The sequence below is a fragment of the Lissotriton vulgaris genome, chromosome 2_1 (genome assembly GCF_964263255.1).
Source record: "Lissotriton vulgaris chromosome 2_1, aLisVul1.2, whole genome shotgun sequence".
NCBI lineage: Eukaryota > Metazoa > Chordata > Amphibia > Caudata > Salamandridae > Lissotriton > Lissotriton vulgaris.
In genome coordinates this window covers 1463633215-1463653588 of record NC_141687.1, presented here as the reverse complement: position 1 = coordinate 1463653588, position 20374 = coordinate 1463633215, and the positions used below count along the sequence as shown (strand labels likewise).

General features: G+C 44.1%; 1 protein-coding gene across 4 annotated transcripts in view; it reads left to right on the top strand.

Moving 5' to 3' along the window:
* SLC37A2 (solute carrier family 37 member 2) overlaps window positions 1–20374 on the top strand; it is a 926772-nt gene that overhangs the window by 848212 nt on the left and 58186 nt on the right. For 2 of the 4 annotated variants that reach the window (XM_086957320.1, XM_086957322.1), the window contains 2 exons: window positions 6205–6269; window positions 7369–7443. In XM_086957320.1, the coding sequence (XP_086813446.1) occupies window positions 6205–6269; window positions 7369–7417 (114 nt within the window). In that variant the 3' untranslated portion in view covers window positions 7418–7443. The remainder of the gene's footprint in view (window positions 1–6204; window positions 6270–7368; window positions 7444–20374) is intronic. The other 2 variants (XM_086957324.1, XM_086957323.1) reach the window with 1 other exon arrangement.

Below are 20374 nucleotides of genomic sequence, written 5' to 3'. Positions count from 1 at the left end.
ACAATGTCATTTACAATGCCAATAGTTCTAACCCTCGCAAATGCGGGACCTATTGGCTTGATGATTTTTCTCAGAACAGGGGAGACATTCCCTTAACCCTGAGTATAGTTTATTTCCCATTCTTCATTATATCAGTGCTGGTAAGATAGTTCAGTGGGTTAATGCTGTTGCTACACATGTATCTCTGCAGCTTGAGGTGTTCATTTTTAGTCTTGGCGTAGCCAATACCTTTTGTTCTCAAAAAATATGTTTATACTATATATTCTTACTTTATTGTGGCTTTGAATCAGCCTGCTTTATCCATTGGTGCGCTACAGAACCCTTCACATTTTGCTTCCGGCCACTCCAGCATCAATATGGAGCACAGAGTCTATCTACTTCAGCCATTGGCTTAATTTGCTATGAGTGACAGCATTCTTCTCTTGCACAATGTGCACTTCTGCTCAATTAGTAGTGGCCTTCAGTGTTGAGTAACACTGGTGCTTATAAATATATATATTTTGGCTTTTAGGAAATGCTAATCTTCATATAATGTGTGTCTTCAAAGAGAAAACATTCCCAACGAAAAAAAGCACTACCAAAACCAAAAGGTCACCAGTCAACGCAGAATCTTGCCATACTCAAAAGGTCCCAAAGGTGAGGCTTATTGGCTAAAAACATTAACAAAACCAATAGATCTTGCATAGGCGAGACGTGTTGGCGTTGCCAATGCTTGTTTATATTCTGCCATAAATGCCATAATATCGTTTTTCCTTGTTGTCCATTATGCCCTAGTACAGACTATAGAGAAGGACTTCAATCTCTCGGGGTTTAACTAAAGAAATCCTCAACACACACTTATCCTTAAGTTGAAACAAGGCCTACTTCGAACTTGAGTTTCTTCCCTGTTGGTATAGGGTTGAGCATCCACTGCACGTGTCAGTGTGCAGTCTGCAGGTCACACGTTTGCTGTTAACTATTAAACATCTGCATCATTCCTGAGTTGGTGGCAGGCATCCCTGCAAGAATGTTCAATATTAGTGCTTCCCATACAGGAAATAAACACAGTTTGTGGGAACTTTCTAGCTGCTTTAGTCTGGCATATAGAACTAGAGAAAAAGAATATATGACATCAAGGGTCACTTCTACCCTCTCTGATGTACCTGCACCGTCTGTTGCAATCTTCACTCTCATATCCCCACCCTCCCGCTTCTGTTCCTGTTCAGCGCTCTGAAGCACTTTAAAGGTGTTGGGGCCCGATGTAGGTAAAAGTCATTTACCGATTTTTAAATGCCGATTTTTACCGAATCGGTATTCTGGAATCGGTAAATGAGATGTAGGGAAAAAAAATCGGTAAAATACCGAATCGGTAAAAATCGGTATCGGGTTTCGATACTTACCGAATCGGTATTTCCCGAATCGGTAAATACCGAATCGGTAATGGCAATACAAGCCTATGGCCCATAGGAATGCATTGGAAATACCGAATCGGTATTTACCGAATCGGTAAATACCGATTTAGTAAATAAGGATTCGCCAAGCAAGTAAAAGTGAAACTAATGAAAACAGACAATGAGGTGGAACCACCCTCCCTCACCCTACCAGGGAGTGGCTACCCAGGCAGGTGCAACTCATTAGAACTTTCTGGAGAGGCAGCCAGAGCTGAGCAGTGAGAGAGAGCAGCAGGGAGAGTGTTAGCTGATTTTGCAGATTGTGGAAATGGCAAGCAGCACAGAGAGCCAGAAGGCTGAAAGGAAGCGCAAAGTGAAGTTTAGCAGCATGGAGCTGCAAGTACTGGTGGAGGAGGTGGTGAGGGTCCACAGACAGCTCTTTGGGAGGCAGTCCCTCACAGTCCCAGAGTCTGCCAAGAGGAAACTGTGGAGTGCCATAAGTGAGAGGGTCAATGCTGTTGGTGTGACCCCCAGGAGACTAGAGGACTTAAAAAGAGGTTCTATGACATCCTGAGCCTCACCAAGAGAAAATTGTCAGAGCTCCCCAAGCAGGCAGGTGTGACCGGTGGAGGCAGGAACTTCACGCCCCCCCTGACTGACCTGGAGGCACTGGTGGCCACAACCATCGAGACGGAGAGTGTCGTGGGAGTAGGGGACATAGACAGCTCAGCCAGAGCTACAGCAAAAGGTAAGAAGCATCGCAGCATGACACACCCAACCAGACACCTCCCCTTTAGCCTTAGTGTACAGCCAAACCCCAGTCCAGTACTGCTAGCACCATACATGAGCAATGCATTATGGGAAATGTAGTCAGCTAATGTAGGACCATTTGTCAGTGCACATTAATCAGCAAGGCACTTCCAAAAAGTTCAGAGTAATGAAAGTGATATGTGCAATACTTTTATTGTAGTGACTGTAAGACATTTGCACTCAGTTCTCAAACGCTTCTCTATACCTAGGGGCAACATCAGGCAGTGGCGCATCAGCTGCACAGGGGACAGCTCCAGCGACGGCGAAGTGTGTGGTGGCAGGGCCAAGCACCATGGATGCCTCGCAGGAGGAGCAAGACAGCAGTGCCATGGTCCTTGAGGACGACCCTGTACATGCCCTCTTATTTCCCCACTCCCCCCAACTATCACAATCCCCCCATTGCAGTTCTCACCTGAGAACTCCCCCTCACGGTCCCAGCCAGCACCAGCGACATCACCAGCCAGGAGGAGTATTGTGGCCCCAATGACAATCATGGCGGGAGCTGAGGGTCAGGCACCAGCACCCACACCAGCGACTCCTCTAGCACAGCAGTCCACTCAGCAGGCCAGCACCAATCGCCGCCGCCCACGCACTCCCAGCAGTGCAGGTCCATCAGCAGAGGGCACAGTGTTCCATGGCCTTGAGGGCAGCATGGTGCGCATCCAGCGTATGCAGGCAAAATCCATTCTGGCATGCCACCGCCAATTGCGGGCACACAACCTGCAAATGGGAGAAATGGGCAAGGGCATTGGTGAGTTGGTGGCAAGCAACAAGGAGATAGCTCAAACAAACAGAGACATTGCTACTGGAATGGCACGCATGACCACCGCCATCACACAGCTTTGTGCCAAGATGGAAACAACTGAGCACACAAGGCGCAGGGATGCCCGTGTCCAAAACAGGGCAATTAACCGGCTTGCCACCGCTACGTCCCAGCTATGCCGCCGATGGGTAAACATGCAAGAGAGCCTGACACAAAACACTGCGGAGGTGACCAGGGGCATGGCCAGGATCACCAGTGCCATGGAGGCCCTGATCATATCAAATACAGTAGTCAATCCTGCCCTGGATGTGGCGGAGGCTGAGGACAGCAGCAGCCGCAGCAGCCCAGCTAGCGCTGTATTAGAGCCGCGCAGGAGCACTAGGCGCTCCGCAGAGGCAGCAGGCCAGGCTGAAGGGGGTGAGCAGCATCCCAGTGGCACTGTGAAGCGCAGCAGAAAATGACTCTGCCAGTGTGGGTGAGGCAACCCGGGGCAGTTCCAGTCCCCACCTTTGATTTCATATTTTCATTTGTTGCACATCAGGGCTTGAACGTTGTGCCAACATTACAATAATTGTTTTCACATCCATAACCTGTCTGTTCATCTGTACTCACTCAGAAATAGCTTTCAGTTATCTCCTCACGTCTGTATCTGCCATCACTTGGTGTAGACACTCCAGCAGGTTGTGTTTGTGGTTCACAGCAATGTCGTCGTCATGGTCCTCGTAGTCTGACCACTCCACCTCAGTGCCCTTTTTCACCGCAAGGTTGTGCAACATTGCACAGACAGCAATTATCTTACAGCAGGTTATGGGGGAATACTGCCTTGCACCTCCACTCTTGTGCAAGCATCTAAACCTGCTTTTCCAGATGCCAAAGGTCCGTTCTACTACATTCCTTGTGCTTTTGTGGGCCCGGTTATACCTCCTTTGGCTGGGTGTAGAGGGGTTGAGGTGGAGGGTGAGTATGAATGAGCGGAGGGCATATGCACTGTCGCCTAGAAGGAAAAGGGGTAGAATTACAGACATGCATACATGTACTTCTCAGTGCTATTTATGTTATGGGGATCTGACGATGTGTCTCACCTAGGAGGTATCCTTCGCCAAATTCCCCTGCCGTCAGCCGTGCATAGATGCCACTGTTTTGAAATATGTAGGAGTCGTGGGTACTCCAAGGGAATTTTGCCACCAGGTCAGTGATGGCGCGCTTTGCATTGCAAATCACCTGCACATTGATGGTGTGCGTAGACTTCCTATTGCGGTATATGTATTCTGTGTCAGCAGGGGGGCAAATTGGAATGTACGTGCCATCAATGCAGCCAATGATGTGGGGGAATCGTGCCATCTGGTAAAAGTCTGCTTTTTTTGTACCAGTTCCGCATGTGTTGCAGGGAAAGAAATGTACTGTTCCATGCTCTGTATCATGGCGTCAAGGAATTTGTGGAAAAATCTTGACAGGCTGCTCTGGGTCACCCCTCCTACCGCAGCAACTACACTTTGATAGCTGCCAGACGCAAGCAGGTGTAGGCTGCATAGCACCTGCATGTGCGGTGGGATGGCGTGTGCCCTTGGGGTGGTGTGCTCCAACAGTGGTTGTAGGTCCCTGATGAGCTCCAAAATGGTGTCTGAGTCCAGCCTGAACCTCTGTAGGATCTCTGCCTCTGTGAGCATGAACAGGGTGATCCTCTGTCTGTAGACCTGCTCCTTTCTCTGCCATTCCCTCTCTCCTTCCTTCTGTAGCCCTAGCCGTCTTGCAATGACATAAAATGCCGCCATCCTGCAAGTTGCATTGCATTTTGGGTCTAATTTTATAGGTTGCAGTTGGTTACCACCTGATTCCAATCCATGGTAAATACCGATTTTTTTAAATACCGAATTTGAGCCTAAATCGGTATTTCTGTGCTTCCCTACATCTCTTTCAGAGTTTTGGCCTCATCTTATTGTCCGAATCGGTATTTTACCGATCCGGTAACTCTACCGAATCGGTAAATGGTCCGATTCGGTATATTTACCGAATCGTTAACTCGTCCGAATCGGTATATTTACCGATTCAGTATGTTAGCGATTAGGTAATTTACCGATGCGTTTTTTTTTTCGATTCGGTATCTTTACCGATTCGTCCGGATTTCGGGTTCCTACATCCCGAAGGCTCGATACCGCTCGGTAATGGCCAAAAATCGGTATTTTCGGCCGTTACCGATCGGTATTGGGCCACCTACATCGGGCCCTTAGTCCTTAAAAGTATCCAACTGGCGTAACCCCTGTTATTTAAGCGCGAAGAAAATCAACTTTGTAATGTGTATATATAAACATTTCTTGGGTGAAAAGGCAGGTGACGTCCAAGACGGATTAGTGCGGAAGGATGGGACATGTGGTTGCAGGTTCTTCCCTTTCCTCCCAGTGGTCTGCCCCTGGTTGGAGTCTCACGTGGGCGAATGAACTGATTGATTGCAGAGCTGCACATTCTCTGGTTCCTCCGAATGGGCTGATCATCCTGGGCCTAGAGGGGGAAGATAAACTGACTATCAGAATGAGTTTTTTCCTCTGGCTCGAAAAGTGGCATTTCTGTGTTTAGAATTCTTTGCTGCGTACAGTGAGTAGAGCCGTATGAAGACTGGCTGTAGCCACGATTATGACAGTCTAGTGGAAGCTAAATTAATGGATGAATTGCGCCTTTGAAAAAGGTTTGGGAACAAAAGAATGCATGAAATTAAAACTTCAGTTTGCTATAACAATCGCCACCAATTAGCCCACTTCTAAGCGCTTCCAGTGTTGGCTGGTATGGCGACGGTAGCTCAGTGGGGTAAAGTGATGTTCCAACAATTAGAATGGTACAAGTGTGGAAGTAAGTGAGATACTCCAGAGATCCCGGAACTGTACTTGACAACTTAACTCTGTACGTTGGTATTGTGTTTACCTGCACAGCGCAGTGCTTTTCTGAAGACGACCTGATGCAGGTCCGATTATACCTTTGATTAATGCCCGATTGATAGAACGTGACTCTGTCAGCTAAAATGCAGTCGTTTTAAGGAGATGCAACGAATGGATGTAATTCTTATTACACAGTCAAAGTCGTAGAACTCATTGTGACGTGGTATGATTATAACCAGACTAGTATCATTTATGTTCCATTCACTGTAATTAGTGGTGCGTCATTTTTCCTGCCCTGTGATCTCATGAGAGTAACATCCATCTTCCTCCCTCATTCCTTTGTCTTTTTTGCTTTTATGAGATTATAATAACATTCTTTTTCACTCTATTGCAGCTTCTGTCCCGATTGGTGTACAAGGAGACTTGTGGATGGTGCACAGCTCTAACAAAACGGAGAGGGTATGCATGATTTAACACTGAGGTTGATAAATGAAGAGAGACTCAAATATAGAAATATTAGATTTATCTGATACGGACAGGGTGAAGGGAAAACCATTTGCTTTAAAGGTATTTTTTGGCCACGTGCTATGAATTAATTGCTGCCCCTTTGAGGTTCAGACGCATCTGCCCAAATTCATAGAATTAGAGTCTCTGCTCCTGTCATATGGCTGCATAGCTGTTGACAAGTCATCTTTAATCCAAAATACCCGCGAAGACCCGAGACTTTTTCCCAAATACCAATATGATGACTAAAAGCATAGCAACACTCATTTAGTATATTTATCCAGCCAGACTGGTGGCCAATGTGTCCACTTGACCTTAATGCAGGAGATGAGAAATTACAGAAAGTAAACACAATTGCCCCAGACATGTAAAATGGAAGAATTCCTCTTGGCAGATCATTGACTAGCCTGTCGCAAATGTCTCTGCTGGGGTGGTGGGGGAGAGGCTGTCCACCTCACACAGCTGGCCTATGTTGTTCTATCCCAGAGGATGGTTGAGCCCCCTCCACTCGATCTGGTTTCATGGAATTTTCCTGTTGCTCCAACATTCACTGTTGAACAATATTCCAGCAAATAACTGGTCCCATCAGAGAGGCGTGTCGTGTGCCTGCTCGGCACTGGCTTCATGATACTAACCCAGGATTAGTAGCAGGCAACAGCAGAGGGCAGGACGTAATGTGCACGGGTGCGTACACAGGGGCTATACATTAGGCCTCTCTTGGCCACTGCCGATTTAATGACTGGGAGTCCACATATGTGATAGTCCTGGATTGCATACTGGGCCAGTAGGGCCCCACCTGGCAGTGACCCATCAGCCACTAGGATGGAGTGACCGCTCCTTACTCTGATAGATGGGTTTACCTAATAGTGCCTTTCTTCAGTGGAAATCCCGCCAGTAGCTATCAAGTGGCAAGGTTTAGTAATTATAATCTTCCCTGGGAAGACTAAATTGTTTGTATACGATCGTCAAGATCAGGCTAATGTAAGTAATTCTTTTGAAAACATGAAGTGCCTTCGTATGTAGCTAAAAGGCTGTCCTTGATGTGTCTTCATAGCTCGGCTCTGGTTTTAAAGTCCAAATTAGCATTGGATGACACGAAGTAATTGACAAAACCTTTGTGTTGTAAATTGTAAGTATTTTCAGTATTTATTCGTTTGTGTTCGCAGCTATGGTGTGACAAATCTATGGATCGGTTCCTTTAAAATTATTCATTGATTTTTATTTTTATTTTGGGGTTGATTTCGGTGAAGAAGTGCAAATTATTTTACTGAATCACATATTGTTTCTGTACTAAATCGTGGTGCATTATAAAATGCATGCCAATGCTTTGTTTCTCTTTCACTTTTTCTTTCAATGTATAATATACATCAGTGTTAAATTAATTAAAGTTGGGTGCCTTATGAAATCAATTTCAACAATGAAGTACAAAGCTTGATTGATCTTAATGGCAATATCAATATCAACCAGAAGATGTGCCTGGTAAATAGATTGGTGACTGGCATGCTGATAGGCCCGGAAAGTATTACTCACATCTCATGTCTAAATATTCTTTCCCCACATTATGAGTTACTTTGAGACAAAAATACAATGGGGATTTAAATGTGACAGTTGCCTATCTTTTTAACCACAAAGTAATTTTCGATAGGCACCAGCTTCAGTCTACTTTGCATTCTAAAGAGGTTTCTGCACTTCCGCTGTAAGAATTTCACAACTCTGATAGATGAGTAGATTTTGAACATAAACAGTCGCAAAATTTTACTAACTGAGGAGGAGCTTTACATTTTGAGTTTAAGAAGTTCTTGCATTCCAGCATATGCAACTGTCTTCTATACATGCGTGAAAACATTCTAGAAAGTGCTAATAGGGAGACTTAAACAAAATATAGCCATCCTACAATGGTTGTGGTTGTGTTCGCTGCACCTTGTTTAACTTAGTTTATCATGTATAGGTGTAGATGGGTGGCATCCTTGACTGGCTTTACTTTGTAAATGAGCCCCATTTAGATTTTTTATATGGAAAATGATGGCATGCGGACACGCTTAGGTCTCAGCACAGAGGATGGTTGAGCCCCCTCCACTCGATCCGGTTTCATGGAATTTTCCTGTTGCTACAACATTCACTGTTGAACAATATTCCAGCAAATAACTGGTCCCATCAGAGAGGCATGTCGTGCGCCTGCTCGGCACTGGCATCATGATACTAACCCAGCACAGTTCAAAGCACTAGCATTAAAAGAAAGTTGTTGACGTTGTTTCCAATGAAAAGTAGATCACTGGTTGAAGTAGAAGGCAAGTATAGATTTGTTTATTAAGATCAAGGGTAGAGCTGTATGTAGAATTTTGATTCTTAACCCTTACTTGTTTCCAAAGAGTAGGTATATTGATAGTCAAATTTGATACATACCAAAATGTATTTATGCATACCACACGACCAGCATAGGCCAATATTACATTTTTGGTTTTACCTCAGCATGTGTAATAAAAAATATGTTGTTTACGAAAACAGTGGGTGTAACATTTCCCTTTGTAAGGGGTTCATGGATTCGTACCCTGATGGAGCTTCTGTTAAAGCAGCACCGGTAGTAGAAGCGTCTTCTACATTATCACCCCATTGGTACTCAAACTTATCTGGGGAGATAAAAGTATAGTTTGTTGTTTGACAAAGGTCCAGTTCGACCACTGTCAAATGCTCAATTGCCCAACTGTCCCATCAGCTGAACATCTGCTGAGAGTTCTTAAATATGAATGAATATTCATATTGCAAGTAAGGTTTCCAAAGAATGGAAGGGTTATTTGGTGGTTATGCCCCATACATTTTTTTTAAAGTACTGTGCCCGAAAGTGTTTGTTTTACTTACTAGAAATTCTATCAACAAAAGGTTTGCTGTGCTATGATCACCATCTTACCAAATTTTAGAAACAGACTTGTAATAAACATTCCTTTTTAGATTTCATTAACTGACAAATTTAGCTATCTGTTGTAAAAAAAAAAAAACATTGTTGTACAATACCAGTAATTACAGTGTGCATTGCATGGGCCCATTGTTTCTCCTTGTTTGGGTTTCTTGTCAATCTCATTTGCTTGCTTCCTAATTGTTGCCTTCCCTTCATCTTCTTCGGGCTGTTCCTCCTGTGGAGCATAGCTTCTTTACCATCCTTTTGAATGGATAACTTGTATCCTTCCACTGCCTACATTCAGGGAACTACTTTTTTCTTTTGCTTTAAGTGCTCTGTGGGATTGTTTTCATGCTCTCTCCCCTATGTGCTGCTTCCAAATTCCCCACACTGTGTTGCTCTCTAAACCTCCAAGCATGTTTGCTACTACCCCACCTACCCTTTCTGCTTTTACTTTATTTTAATGCTTGCTCCTCTGTTGCTCCTCCATCCTCTTCACTGCCGCTTGTCAGTGGTGTTGACTTGCTCCCAAGCCCCTACCCCTCCTGTTTGTTTCTAAATTTCAGTAAAAAAATAATAATCTTTGGGAGGCCTGCTAGCTACAATTTGCTACCACTAAATCCGCTTTTTAAGTTTCCCCTGCACAGCTCTCGCGCTGTGCTTATGAAACCTCTTGTATTTAATATACCTTAAAATGGGGTTCTTATCAGTTTCCATTGTCTAACTAATGTGTTCATTCACTTTTGTGAGGAACTTTTTTTGTTAACCTCCCCTGGCTGTATGCATTTACAATACTTCCACTAAAGCTGTTCACACTGTTTAATCCCCATTCACTGTCAAGATAGGATATCTTCCACAGCTAAGGCAGACAGCTTTGAACAGTTAGCTGGAATGTTTGTTTTCTGTTACTTAGTTGTGTAAAGCAGATGCTTTAGCCTTAGAACGTTAGTGGCATTTCCTTGCACTTTGCGGGCATTATCAGATCGATTTTTTTTTAACTTACTCTATTTGGTCATTATGATCAAATTCTAAATGTTGTAATAGACATTGTGCCGTAAAAATAAAGTTAATATAGTGCTATGCTACATTTTACCGCTAAATAGGAAGCCACAATGGCAGTTACCTTGCAGACAACATTCATGATTTGAGTGATGCAACAGGTGCAGTAGCACCAGGCCCGGAAGTTGTCAGAACTCCTCTAAACACAAAACATTGTTATATTTGACTACTAAACAGCCAGTCACAATTACAGTTACCTAGAAATTGAAAGGGACTTGATTTAAACGGTGCAGCAGGTGCAGTAGCACCGGGCCAACATTTGTCAGAACTCCTCTAAACACATAATATTGTTATATCTGACTACTAAACAGGCGGTCACAATTACATTTACCTTGCAGGTAAAAGGGACTTGACTTGAATGGTGCAGCAGATGTAGTGGCAACAGGGCGAAAAGCTCTAGGGATCCCACTAAACCCAGATTATTGCTAAAATTTAAAACTAAACAGACAACCACAAGTGCTGTTACCTTGTAGACAACAGGGTCATGATTTCAAAGGTTCAGCAGGTGCAGTGACACCAGAACCAAAAGCTCCAGGCGCCCCTCTAAACACCTAAAATGGCAATATTTTACTACTAAGAAGGCAGTCACAAGTGTAGTTACCTTGCAGACAACAGCATTAGTCCCTTATGCTTCCAACATACCATTGCTGGGCCTTCCTCTACCGCTAGGTACAGTAACATCGCAACATATAACTAATTGGGTGAACGAGGGCGTAAATACAGGTGGAATGTTATTCCTGGATAATACCTTAATGACTCGTGACACATTTGTAAGGGAACAAGGTGTGCCTAACACATCATTCCTACTCTATGCAAATATAAGCAGATATGTTCGGACCATATGGGCACCAACTGGGGCGGAACCCCGACACACAAACTAGTACACAAGCAGTATCTCATTGGGAATGGTAGTCACCTGACCCGATGGTTGAACTAGGGAATCCGAACACATGCTGCCACCTCATTACAAGTACAACAAGATAAATAGAATGCTGATATAGGCCAAGAGTTGACAGACAAAGAGTGGGGATATAGATTGGAATATCTGAAAAAGGTGTCACGTAATCCAAAGTTGAAATGTATACAACTCATGATAAAGCACAGAGCATACCTTACTCCCTGTAAGCTAAGTTTTGATGTTTCCAGATACAGTGGACACATGTTCTAGATGTCATGCCCCAAATGCTGATTTGCTTCATATTTTATGGTCTTGTCCAAAAACAGCACACTATTGGGCAGCAGTACGTACCATATTAAATACGGTCACCCCTAGGGGCAGAGGAGACGCACTAGAATGTTGTATATTGGGATTGAACCCCAGATGTAAGAAAAACGGTCCTACAAATAAATTTGCCAATAAGGCATTGTTGTTGGCTAAACGTACGATAACAATGCACTGGAAGGCAGTGAAACCGCCCACAGTATTAGACTGGTATAATAAGGTGGTACAGTGGGGTAGAGCCGAAAGTGCAAAACTCAAACGTGAGGAACAGAGATGATTACGAAAAAACCTATCTCATTAGAATGGAATATAATGCTAGAAGAATTTATAGCGACCAAGTCACAGATACCGTAGGGATGACATTATTATAAAATTACTGAGAACGGGTTATCAGCCTAAGTGATGTGATCGGGTTGATACCTCATTGTGTTATATTGTAGGAGCTTGCTCATGTATATGTACTTCATGCCTATAATTGTGCTGTATTGTGCGCCCACCCCTCCCCCCGCATGGCACCAGTGTTGTGCTTGCCCCCCTGCCGGCCCGCCGCCGATTCCAGGGTGGATGAATCCACCGGCTGCCGTGCCAGCACCACACGGCCAACGCGCGACCGCACCAACAGCGTCAACACGGCCTTCACCACCTTGTGCACCCTCATCCTAACCGAGCCCGCCGACCGCAAGCTCTCCAAGATCGAGACGCACCTACGGCTGGCCTCCAGCTTCATCTCCCACCTAGGCAACATGCTGCTGGTGGGTGACTGGCAGCCGTACCACACCACCACCGTCTCTCCTGGACTTCTTTACTTTTTGTTTTGTCCTGGTCGCCATTTTGCTGCTGATTTCAGACACTTTTCTCTGGACTCTGACCCTCCATCCATTCCCTCGTTCTTTAACCCTTTTCCCCGTTGATGATCCTCAAATGTTTCTTCCCTTTTCTGCTTTGCCTTTTCTCCATACCCTTGCATCTCTCCCACCCTCCCTTTGTGCTGTGTCTACACCCCCCCAACCCCACTTATGGAACTCTGCTTTTCTGTATATAGAGATAACTCTAATCACTAGTATATGCAGTAGACCTTTGTACCATCTACCATTCCTATGTGACTCTTAGAGTATATCCATGTGTATCCCTTCCCTATGTATATAGAGATAACTCGAATCACTAGTATATGCAGTAGACCATTGTGCTCTCTACCATTCCTATGTGACTCTTAGAGTATATCCATGTGTATCCCTTCCCTATGTATATAGAGATAACTCTAATCACTAGTATATGCAGTAGACCTTTGTACCATTTACCATTCCTATGTGACTCTTAGAGTATATCCATTTTTTCTCCTTGTGTGACTTTACATCTTGTACATTTGCATTTTTTTCTCTGTTTGTATCCTTTATGTAACGCATGTAATCCTAAGTCCTTATGTTTTTCAACTGGTCCTTATGTAAAGCGCTCTTACACCTTCGGGTAAAGTTCGCGCTATATAAAATTGCATAAATAAAAACTGTAACGCTGACTGAATTAATGAAATGCAAAAAAAGCTGTGCATGGGAAAGGGGTGGGGTGGGGTTGGACTTAGTTGGTTTGTTAATGGTAAAGGGGAGAGAGAAATGTTCAGTTTATTATAATCAATATGCTATACTGTGTGGACTGAACAGCTGGAAATCTCACAGACAATGTACGCCAGTAAAAAAAAAGGTAGACCATGAAACCATTGGATATTATCGCTATCGAAACGTGCTTTTTAGGTTCCCCCATGCGCTGCATAGGAAAAAGACCTTTACTAATCTATTCACTTTTGCACGCGTTGCATTGCTTTGAATGGCAACGCATGCACGTTTGGCGATTCCCTTGCGGGAGCGAGCTTTGAAACCATCTGTTTGTAATTAACAGATGGGTCCAAAGCTTGCTCCCGCAAGGTAAACAGGCGCAGGCCCCCTCCTCTCTCCTCTCCCCCTGCTGCCTCTCATCAAACTTGTTTTTATTTCCTTCGAATTAGCTGCAGTCCAGTATCGGGTTACGTCGCTTTCACTTTCGCATCCGCAGTAAAGTGTTCTAGTTCCTCGGTAAATACTCAGTTGATAAGAAAATGATCGACTCCCAAAATAATAAATAATCAATGATAGCTAACTTGAGCCTGCACCAGCCTTATTCAAGAAGTATTGCACGTGTGTGCGACTCTGTACAAAGTATAACTTGCTTGAATGAGGGCTTATTTATTTAGCATTTTAGTAACGTGCTAACATGAGCAGATACATGGTGTTTTCAATTGCAGTTGTTTCTGTATTTTTGTTTTATTTTTAATGAGTTGCATGAGTATGTACGTTGCTAATATATTTCTTCTTGTACCTTTTACAAAAGAAAGCACAAACTAGCACCACCTTGTCTCCTGTTGCCCAGAATACATATCAGAGCCTAATGAAGTGTCACTGTGAGCGCGAGAGGGAATTGATAAACGCTCTTCCATCGCGGGCGGCTCTTTATCCTTCTCACGCGCTTCTCAAGACATCATCATTGTTGGGTTCTGAAACTCACGTGAGCAATGAACCAGATCTAAACAATGTTTGTTCTCACGACGACAATTGGCTCCCAGGTATCTTCTGCAATGTGGAAGTGGGAAACTATGACTAACGAAACAATAATTGTGAAGCTAGTTTCAGCCTCCAATATGCATGGTAAATAGAACATTACTGGCTTTTGGATAATTGGGGTAAAGGCATTTGCAGTATTAACCTGCAACTCCATAAAACCCAGCTTTCGTACGCCCTTATCTTTAGAGTTAACCAACAGAGATTTATTTTTACTTGAAATAAACTGGTGTATGGCAAAATAAAATGCTTAATACAGCACAGGCGTTCACCAAATAAAAATAGAGTTTACAACGTTACTCACTGGCGTGTTCGTTGAAACGCTTAATGGGAGCCTTGGGGAATGACTTGCCTGCTTCGGAACTCCCTGAAAACGCAGACGCCTGGCTCCAAAAACCGGGAACAAACTACTGACACAAATGCCAAAATACGAGCGCTATCCAAAGTTACAACGATCAACTCAAAATCAACGCTAAAATAGCAAGAACTTTCATTCGCTGACAACTGAATCAATAAAAATGCGCATAAACCCGGAAGTACAACCGTAAAGCCTATTGGGTAGTCTTGCAGAACTTGAAAGAACAAGCATTGGCATAGCCAATAGGTCTCGCCTTTGGGACCTTATAAGTATTTAGTTATGCAGCACAATATCCTTACTGCAACAATATTAACTGTTGCATGGCTATTGCATGGCTAAACACTTAGAAGGTCCCAAAGACGAGACCTATTGGCTATGCCAATGCTTGGTCTATATGTGTCTGTGATTACTTAATTGGCCTTCAAATACTGAACGGATATAATATATGTTGTAAAGAAGCTGCAACTGATAATTTAAAAAAAATCAATAATGTGTTATAAAAAGTTTTAAAAACCTTGCAGACAACAGGGTCATGATATGAATGGTGCTTCAGGTGCAGTGGTATTGGGCCTAAAATTTATCAGAACACCTCGAAACACCTAATATTGCTATATTTTACTAACATACAGGCAGTCACAATTGCAGTTAGCTTGTAGTTAAAAGGAGCTTGATTTAAATGGTGCAGCAGGTGCAGTGGATTTAGAGCGAAACTTTGTCATAACTCCACTAAACACCAAATATTGCTATTTTGTACTACCAAATAGGCACGGACACGAGCTGTTATCTTTCAGGTTCAAGAGACATGATTTGAATGGTGCACTAGGCCCAAAATGTGTCAGAACTCATCTAAACAGCTAATATTGCTATACTTTACAAATAAACCGGCAGTCATAAATTAAATTTTCTAGTAGGCAGGGTCATGATTTCAATAGTGTAGCAGGTGCAGTGGCACCGGGTTCAAATGCTCCAGGCACCCTGCTAAACACCTAATATTGATATATTTATTTCTAAATGGGCAGCCACAAGTGCAGTTACCTAGCAGACAACAGGGTCATGATTTGAATGGTGCAGCAGTTTCATTAGCACTAGGCCCAAAAGTTGTCAGAACTCCTGTAAACACATAATATTGCTATATTTGACTACTAAACAGGCAGTAACAATTGCAGTTACAAGGGACTTGATTTGAATGGTGCAGCAGGTGCAGTGGCCCTGGGGCAAAAAACTCGAAGGACCCCACTAAGCTCAGAATATTGCCAAATGTTACTACTAAACAAGATAGTCACAATTGCGTTTATCTGGCAGTCAATAGGGTCATGATTTGAAGGATGCAGCAGGTGGAGTAACACCAGGACCAAAAGCACTAGGTACCCCACTAAACACCTAATATTGCTATATTTTACTACTAAACAGACAGTCACAATTGCAGTTAAAAGGGATTTGATTTTCCTTATCCTCCTCCTTTTTTATGATTGCTATTTTTTTTGAAAATCTCAATAAAAATGACTTGAAATACAAAAAAGGGATTAGATTTGAATGCTGTAGCAGGTGCAGTGGCACCGGGGCAGAAAAGGTCCAGGGACCCCACAAACCCCAGATTTTTGCTCAAATTTAAAACTAGACTGTCAGTCACAAGTGCAGTTACCTTGCAGATAGCAGGGTTACGATTTCAATGGTGCAGCAGGTGCAGTGACACTAGGACCAAAAGCTCTTGGCACTCCACTAAACACCTAATATTGCTATATTTTACTACTAAACAGTCAGTCACAAGTGCAGCTCTCTTTCAGGCACTAGGGTCATCATTTGAATGGTGCTGCAGGTGACGACACTAGGCCAAACAGTTGTTGAAACTTTTCTAAACACCTAATATTGCTATAGTTTATTACTAAACAGGAAGTCACAATTGCAGTTACCTTGCAATTGAAAGGGCCTTAATTTTTTTTGTTTAATAACAAATTGTATTGGGTTTCTCAAACCACATCATTCCATGTGATAACATGCATATGCAATATCAGTGAGTACTTTGGGTCATATATAGTAACAACGTATTGTGGAATGAGTGAGAGTCCGCGTCTGATACAGCAGCAAATACATAGTGACGGGTACCATTTCGGTTCAGTCATGGTTACATGTAATAGTTCAACCCAGACTTAGGAACATACCAATTAACTGGGCCTAATACTACATAACCCCCCTCCTCCTCCACCCTAGCGACAGGCACGACCAGTAGACTCCGAATTAATGAAAGACCTGCTTAGGAGATAGTGTTTAGTAGTGGGGGGTGGCTTAGGTATCTATCTGTTCGAGTTCATGGTATGGCGGACATCATGAAGACGTTATTGGAATCCATTGTGTTTGCTACTTTGTTTGTAGTAGTGATGAGGGCAAGGTGGGCAGGCCAGCAAGAACTATCCAATACATAACTATCTTGGTCCTGTGCCATGCAAGTGTAATAATGGTATGTCACTAGGTGTTAAAGGTGTCTGAAGCTTTAAAGCACTCTAGTGAAAGGCCCCGGGTCATTGCTATGGGTCTTTTCCGTAGGCCCTGGTGCTCTTCCCTGCGAAGAGCACCACTCTCTGCTAGTCCCCAGTGCTCTACGTCTTCTTTCCATGCCAATACCCTGGGTGGGGTGGCAGATTTCCACCACCTGGTGATGTTGCATTTTGCCAAAATAAGCGCTAGATCTGCAAATTTGGCCTGGACACTATAACCCTTTCTCTATTGGTAGAGACCTAAGAGGCAACTTCCCACTGTGTGCCATGATGTGCCCCCCACTACCTCCTCCAGGTCCGACGTGCCCTGGCACTAATATTGGAACAGGACAGGGCAGGCCCAGAGCATGTGAATCAAATCGGCATCTTGTTCGGGGAACCTGGTACATGCCGCTGTAGTGATGGGGAAAATGGAGTGTAACCTATGCGGTGTGAAGTATGCGCGCTGTGTTATCATATATTGTATTTATTTGAGTCATGAGTTACGGATTACCGCTTGGAGTATCTGTGATATAGTCTTCCACTCTTTGTCTAGGAATGTTCGATTGATATCTCTCTCCCACTTGTGCAGTACGGGTAAACGTGGTGAGGGTTGTTGTGAGCGAATACTAAGATACAACCAGCGAATCAAGTGTCTGTTAGTCCCCATCAAGTGTAGTGAATTAACTAGTTCATTTGTGTCCAGTTCAGTCCCATCTGGTGCCCAATGGCTCTTGATGTATTGCACCAGGCTGGCATTTACCATAAAGAGCGCCCCCGTGAGCCCTTGCTTGTGTATGAAGTCTGTGTGGATGAGTAATGTTCTATCTCTGAACAGTGCCCCCATTCCTCACATGCCCGCCCGTGCCCATGGAGAAAGCCTGCTTCTCGTTACTGTGATTGTGTGGGTGGGGAGCAAAGGAGTTGTGTATTATAAGCATATGTTGTGGTGTGTGCAGTGTATTTCAGGGCTTGTTTCCAGAAAGTGAGTGCAGTCTTGAGTACCACCAGGGCCGACGTTGGGACTAGTATCCCTGGACATAACAGTATGTGAAGCTTCCTCTGGGCTATCATCCAGGGTGGGTAAGCTATTTCTTGCAGGTTTTGTACTGCCAATCACTATGAGAGCCATTATAAGTGCCTCACCAAGCAGTAATCATAAAAGTCAGGTGCCCCCATCCCTCGAGCATCAGATGGGAGTTGCAGCTTTGCTAAGCTAATACGACGATGACCTGCGTCCCATATATATTCAACCAGAAGTGTGTTTGGTGCGCAGAAAGTTGAGCTAGGAATCACTACTGGTAGATTTGCAAAGAAGGAGAGGATTCGCAGAAGCATCCCCATCTTGGAGGTTGGCAGTTGGCCTGCAATCATAAGAGGGATGTCCAGAAAACAACCCAAGAACGCAGTGAGACAATTGCCTTCTGTAGATTCCCGTCCAATAGTTTATGGGAATCTTTATATATCTGTATCCCCAGATACCGGAAAGTAGTAGGGGCCACAGCTATCATGTTCACTAAAGGGAATGGCTTGTAGGTGGAGATCTTCCCTAAAGAGGAATGCATGTGATATCCAGAAATTTATAGAAAGCCCCGTGAGAGATTCAGACTGGGCAAAGGTGCGAGCAACCGTATACAAGTTTTCTCTCAAATCTTTAGAGCAGATAATTATGTCGTACATATGCAGTGGACTGGGTAGATTAGGCACGGCGCACAGCGATGAGTATCAAGAGAGGGTTGAGTGTGGGTTGAAAAAGGTAATCAGTTTAAGGTGCTCCTGCAGGTGACGTAACTGTTCAGGTGCGTCCTAGAGGATTGAGGGGTTGAGTGCGCTACTGGGGTGCAGGCGCATCCCTGCGATGGGCACACTTGTGTGGTGCTGTGTGTGGAACACAGCAAATTCCAAATATAGTTCAAATAAAGTTCAAATGAATTTGGAGTTTCAAGATTTATTTAACGTTTTCTATAGAAATGTACTTCATATTTCTTTCATATGCGTCGTCAGACAATTGATTTTAGCAACATCAAAGATTGAGATAGCTCCAATGCATTTCGGACGGAAAGTCCTTTTTCAAGGAGCACTGCAACAAAGAATATACAAAAAATGCAAATCAGTACAAATGGCTGTGCACAGCAAAGTAATAGAGGTTACGCTGGTGTCTGAGTGAGTGGATCTCATGCATCCCTAGAGAAGGATATGAATAGTGAGAAGCGAGGAAAGTCACACCGGGGTTTGAAAGGTAAATCGGGATGTGGTCGGCTCGAAAAAGGCATGTGTACGGATCGGTGAAGTGGGGAATAACGGAGTATATATACCTTAGTGCACACCCGGGTAGTAGGGGAAGTGTACTACAGTTTAATCCACTGAATGAACTTGGGGGGGATCTCAAACCTCCGAAGAGTGGCCAACATGTAATCCCAGCCCAGTGTGTCGATGACCTGACGAAGGTCAAGTGATTATCACCCCACGCCCGGTAGGGTCTCGGGCAGGCAGACTTGACATGGTAGAGCTTGCGTATATTTAGTGAGGTACTGGGCATGGGAACTTAACCACATTGATCAAAGTGTATTAATCTTGGTAATAGTGGGAGGAGGCGACTGGCAAGTATTTTGCTGAGTATCTTGTATTCCGAATTAAGCAATGAGAGTGGTCTATATGCGGAAATGTCAGTGTGGTCTCTGCAAGGTTTTGGCAGCGAGGTCACCAGGGCTTGCACTGTGGCGTGAGGTAGTGACCCTCCCCGTAGAAATTCCCGGTGTTGCCACTCCAGACGAGGAGCTAGCTGTGAGGTGAAAGTGGCATAAAAGTCTAGCAGGAGGCCATCTGGGTCTGGGGTCCTGTTATTAGGGAGTTCACTAATGGCATTGCGGATTTCAGCAACTATTATAGGTGCTGCTAGCGACACCTTGCCTTCCGCTGTTGCGTGGGGCAAGCGCACTGTATTTAGGAAGCCTTCAATTGCCTGCAAGTTCACCTGGTGTGGAGCAGAGAAAAAAGACTTCTAATAATCTTAGAAGGCCTCATTAATTTCGTTCTGGGTGGGTACACCGGTTTGCATCTGGGTGGCCATCTCAAGGATCGGTGTAGGTCGGGAAGCATTCCTAATCAAAGGTGCTAACAGAGTGCCCGGTCTGTCCGCCTCAGTCTGTACTGTCTGTGTATATGCACAAAAATCCATGACCCACAGCTGCTCAAGAAGTTCTGCATACTCTGTATGGGAATCCTGGAGTACTTTTGCCCTGTCTGCAGTCTAAGCCACCTCCACCGAACCAGGATGAATCTACCATTAGTATCTATATGCATATCTTGTGCGATAAAAGAGACCCCTGCCCTGATTCAGATCGCAGCTCCCCATGCAAATGCTTAGTTAGCTGTACAAAATAGCTGTCCACTCCATTTGCATATGCAGAAGATGGGTCTCCTGTAAAAAGACTATATGTGCCTTACCCCTGGCCAATTGTGCTTGTATTCT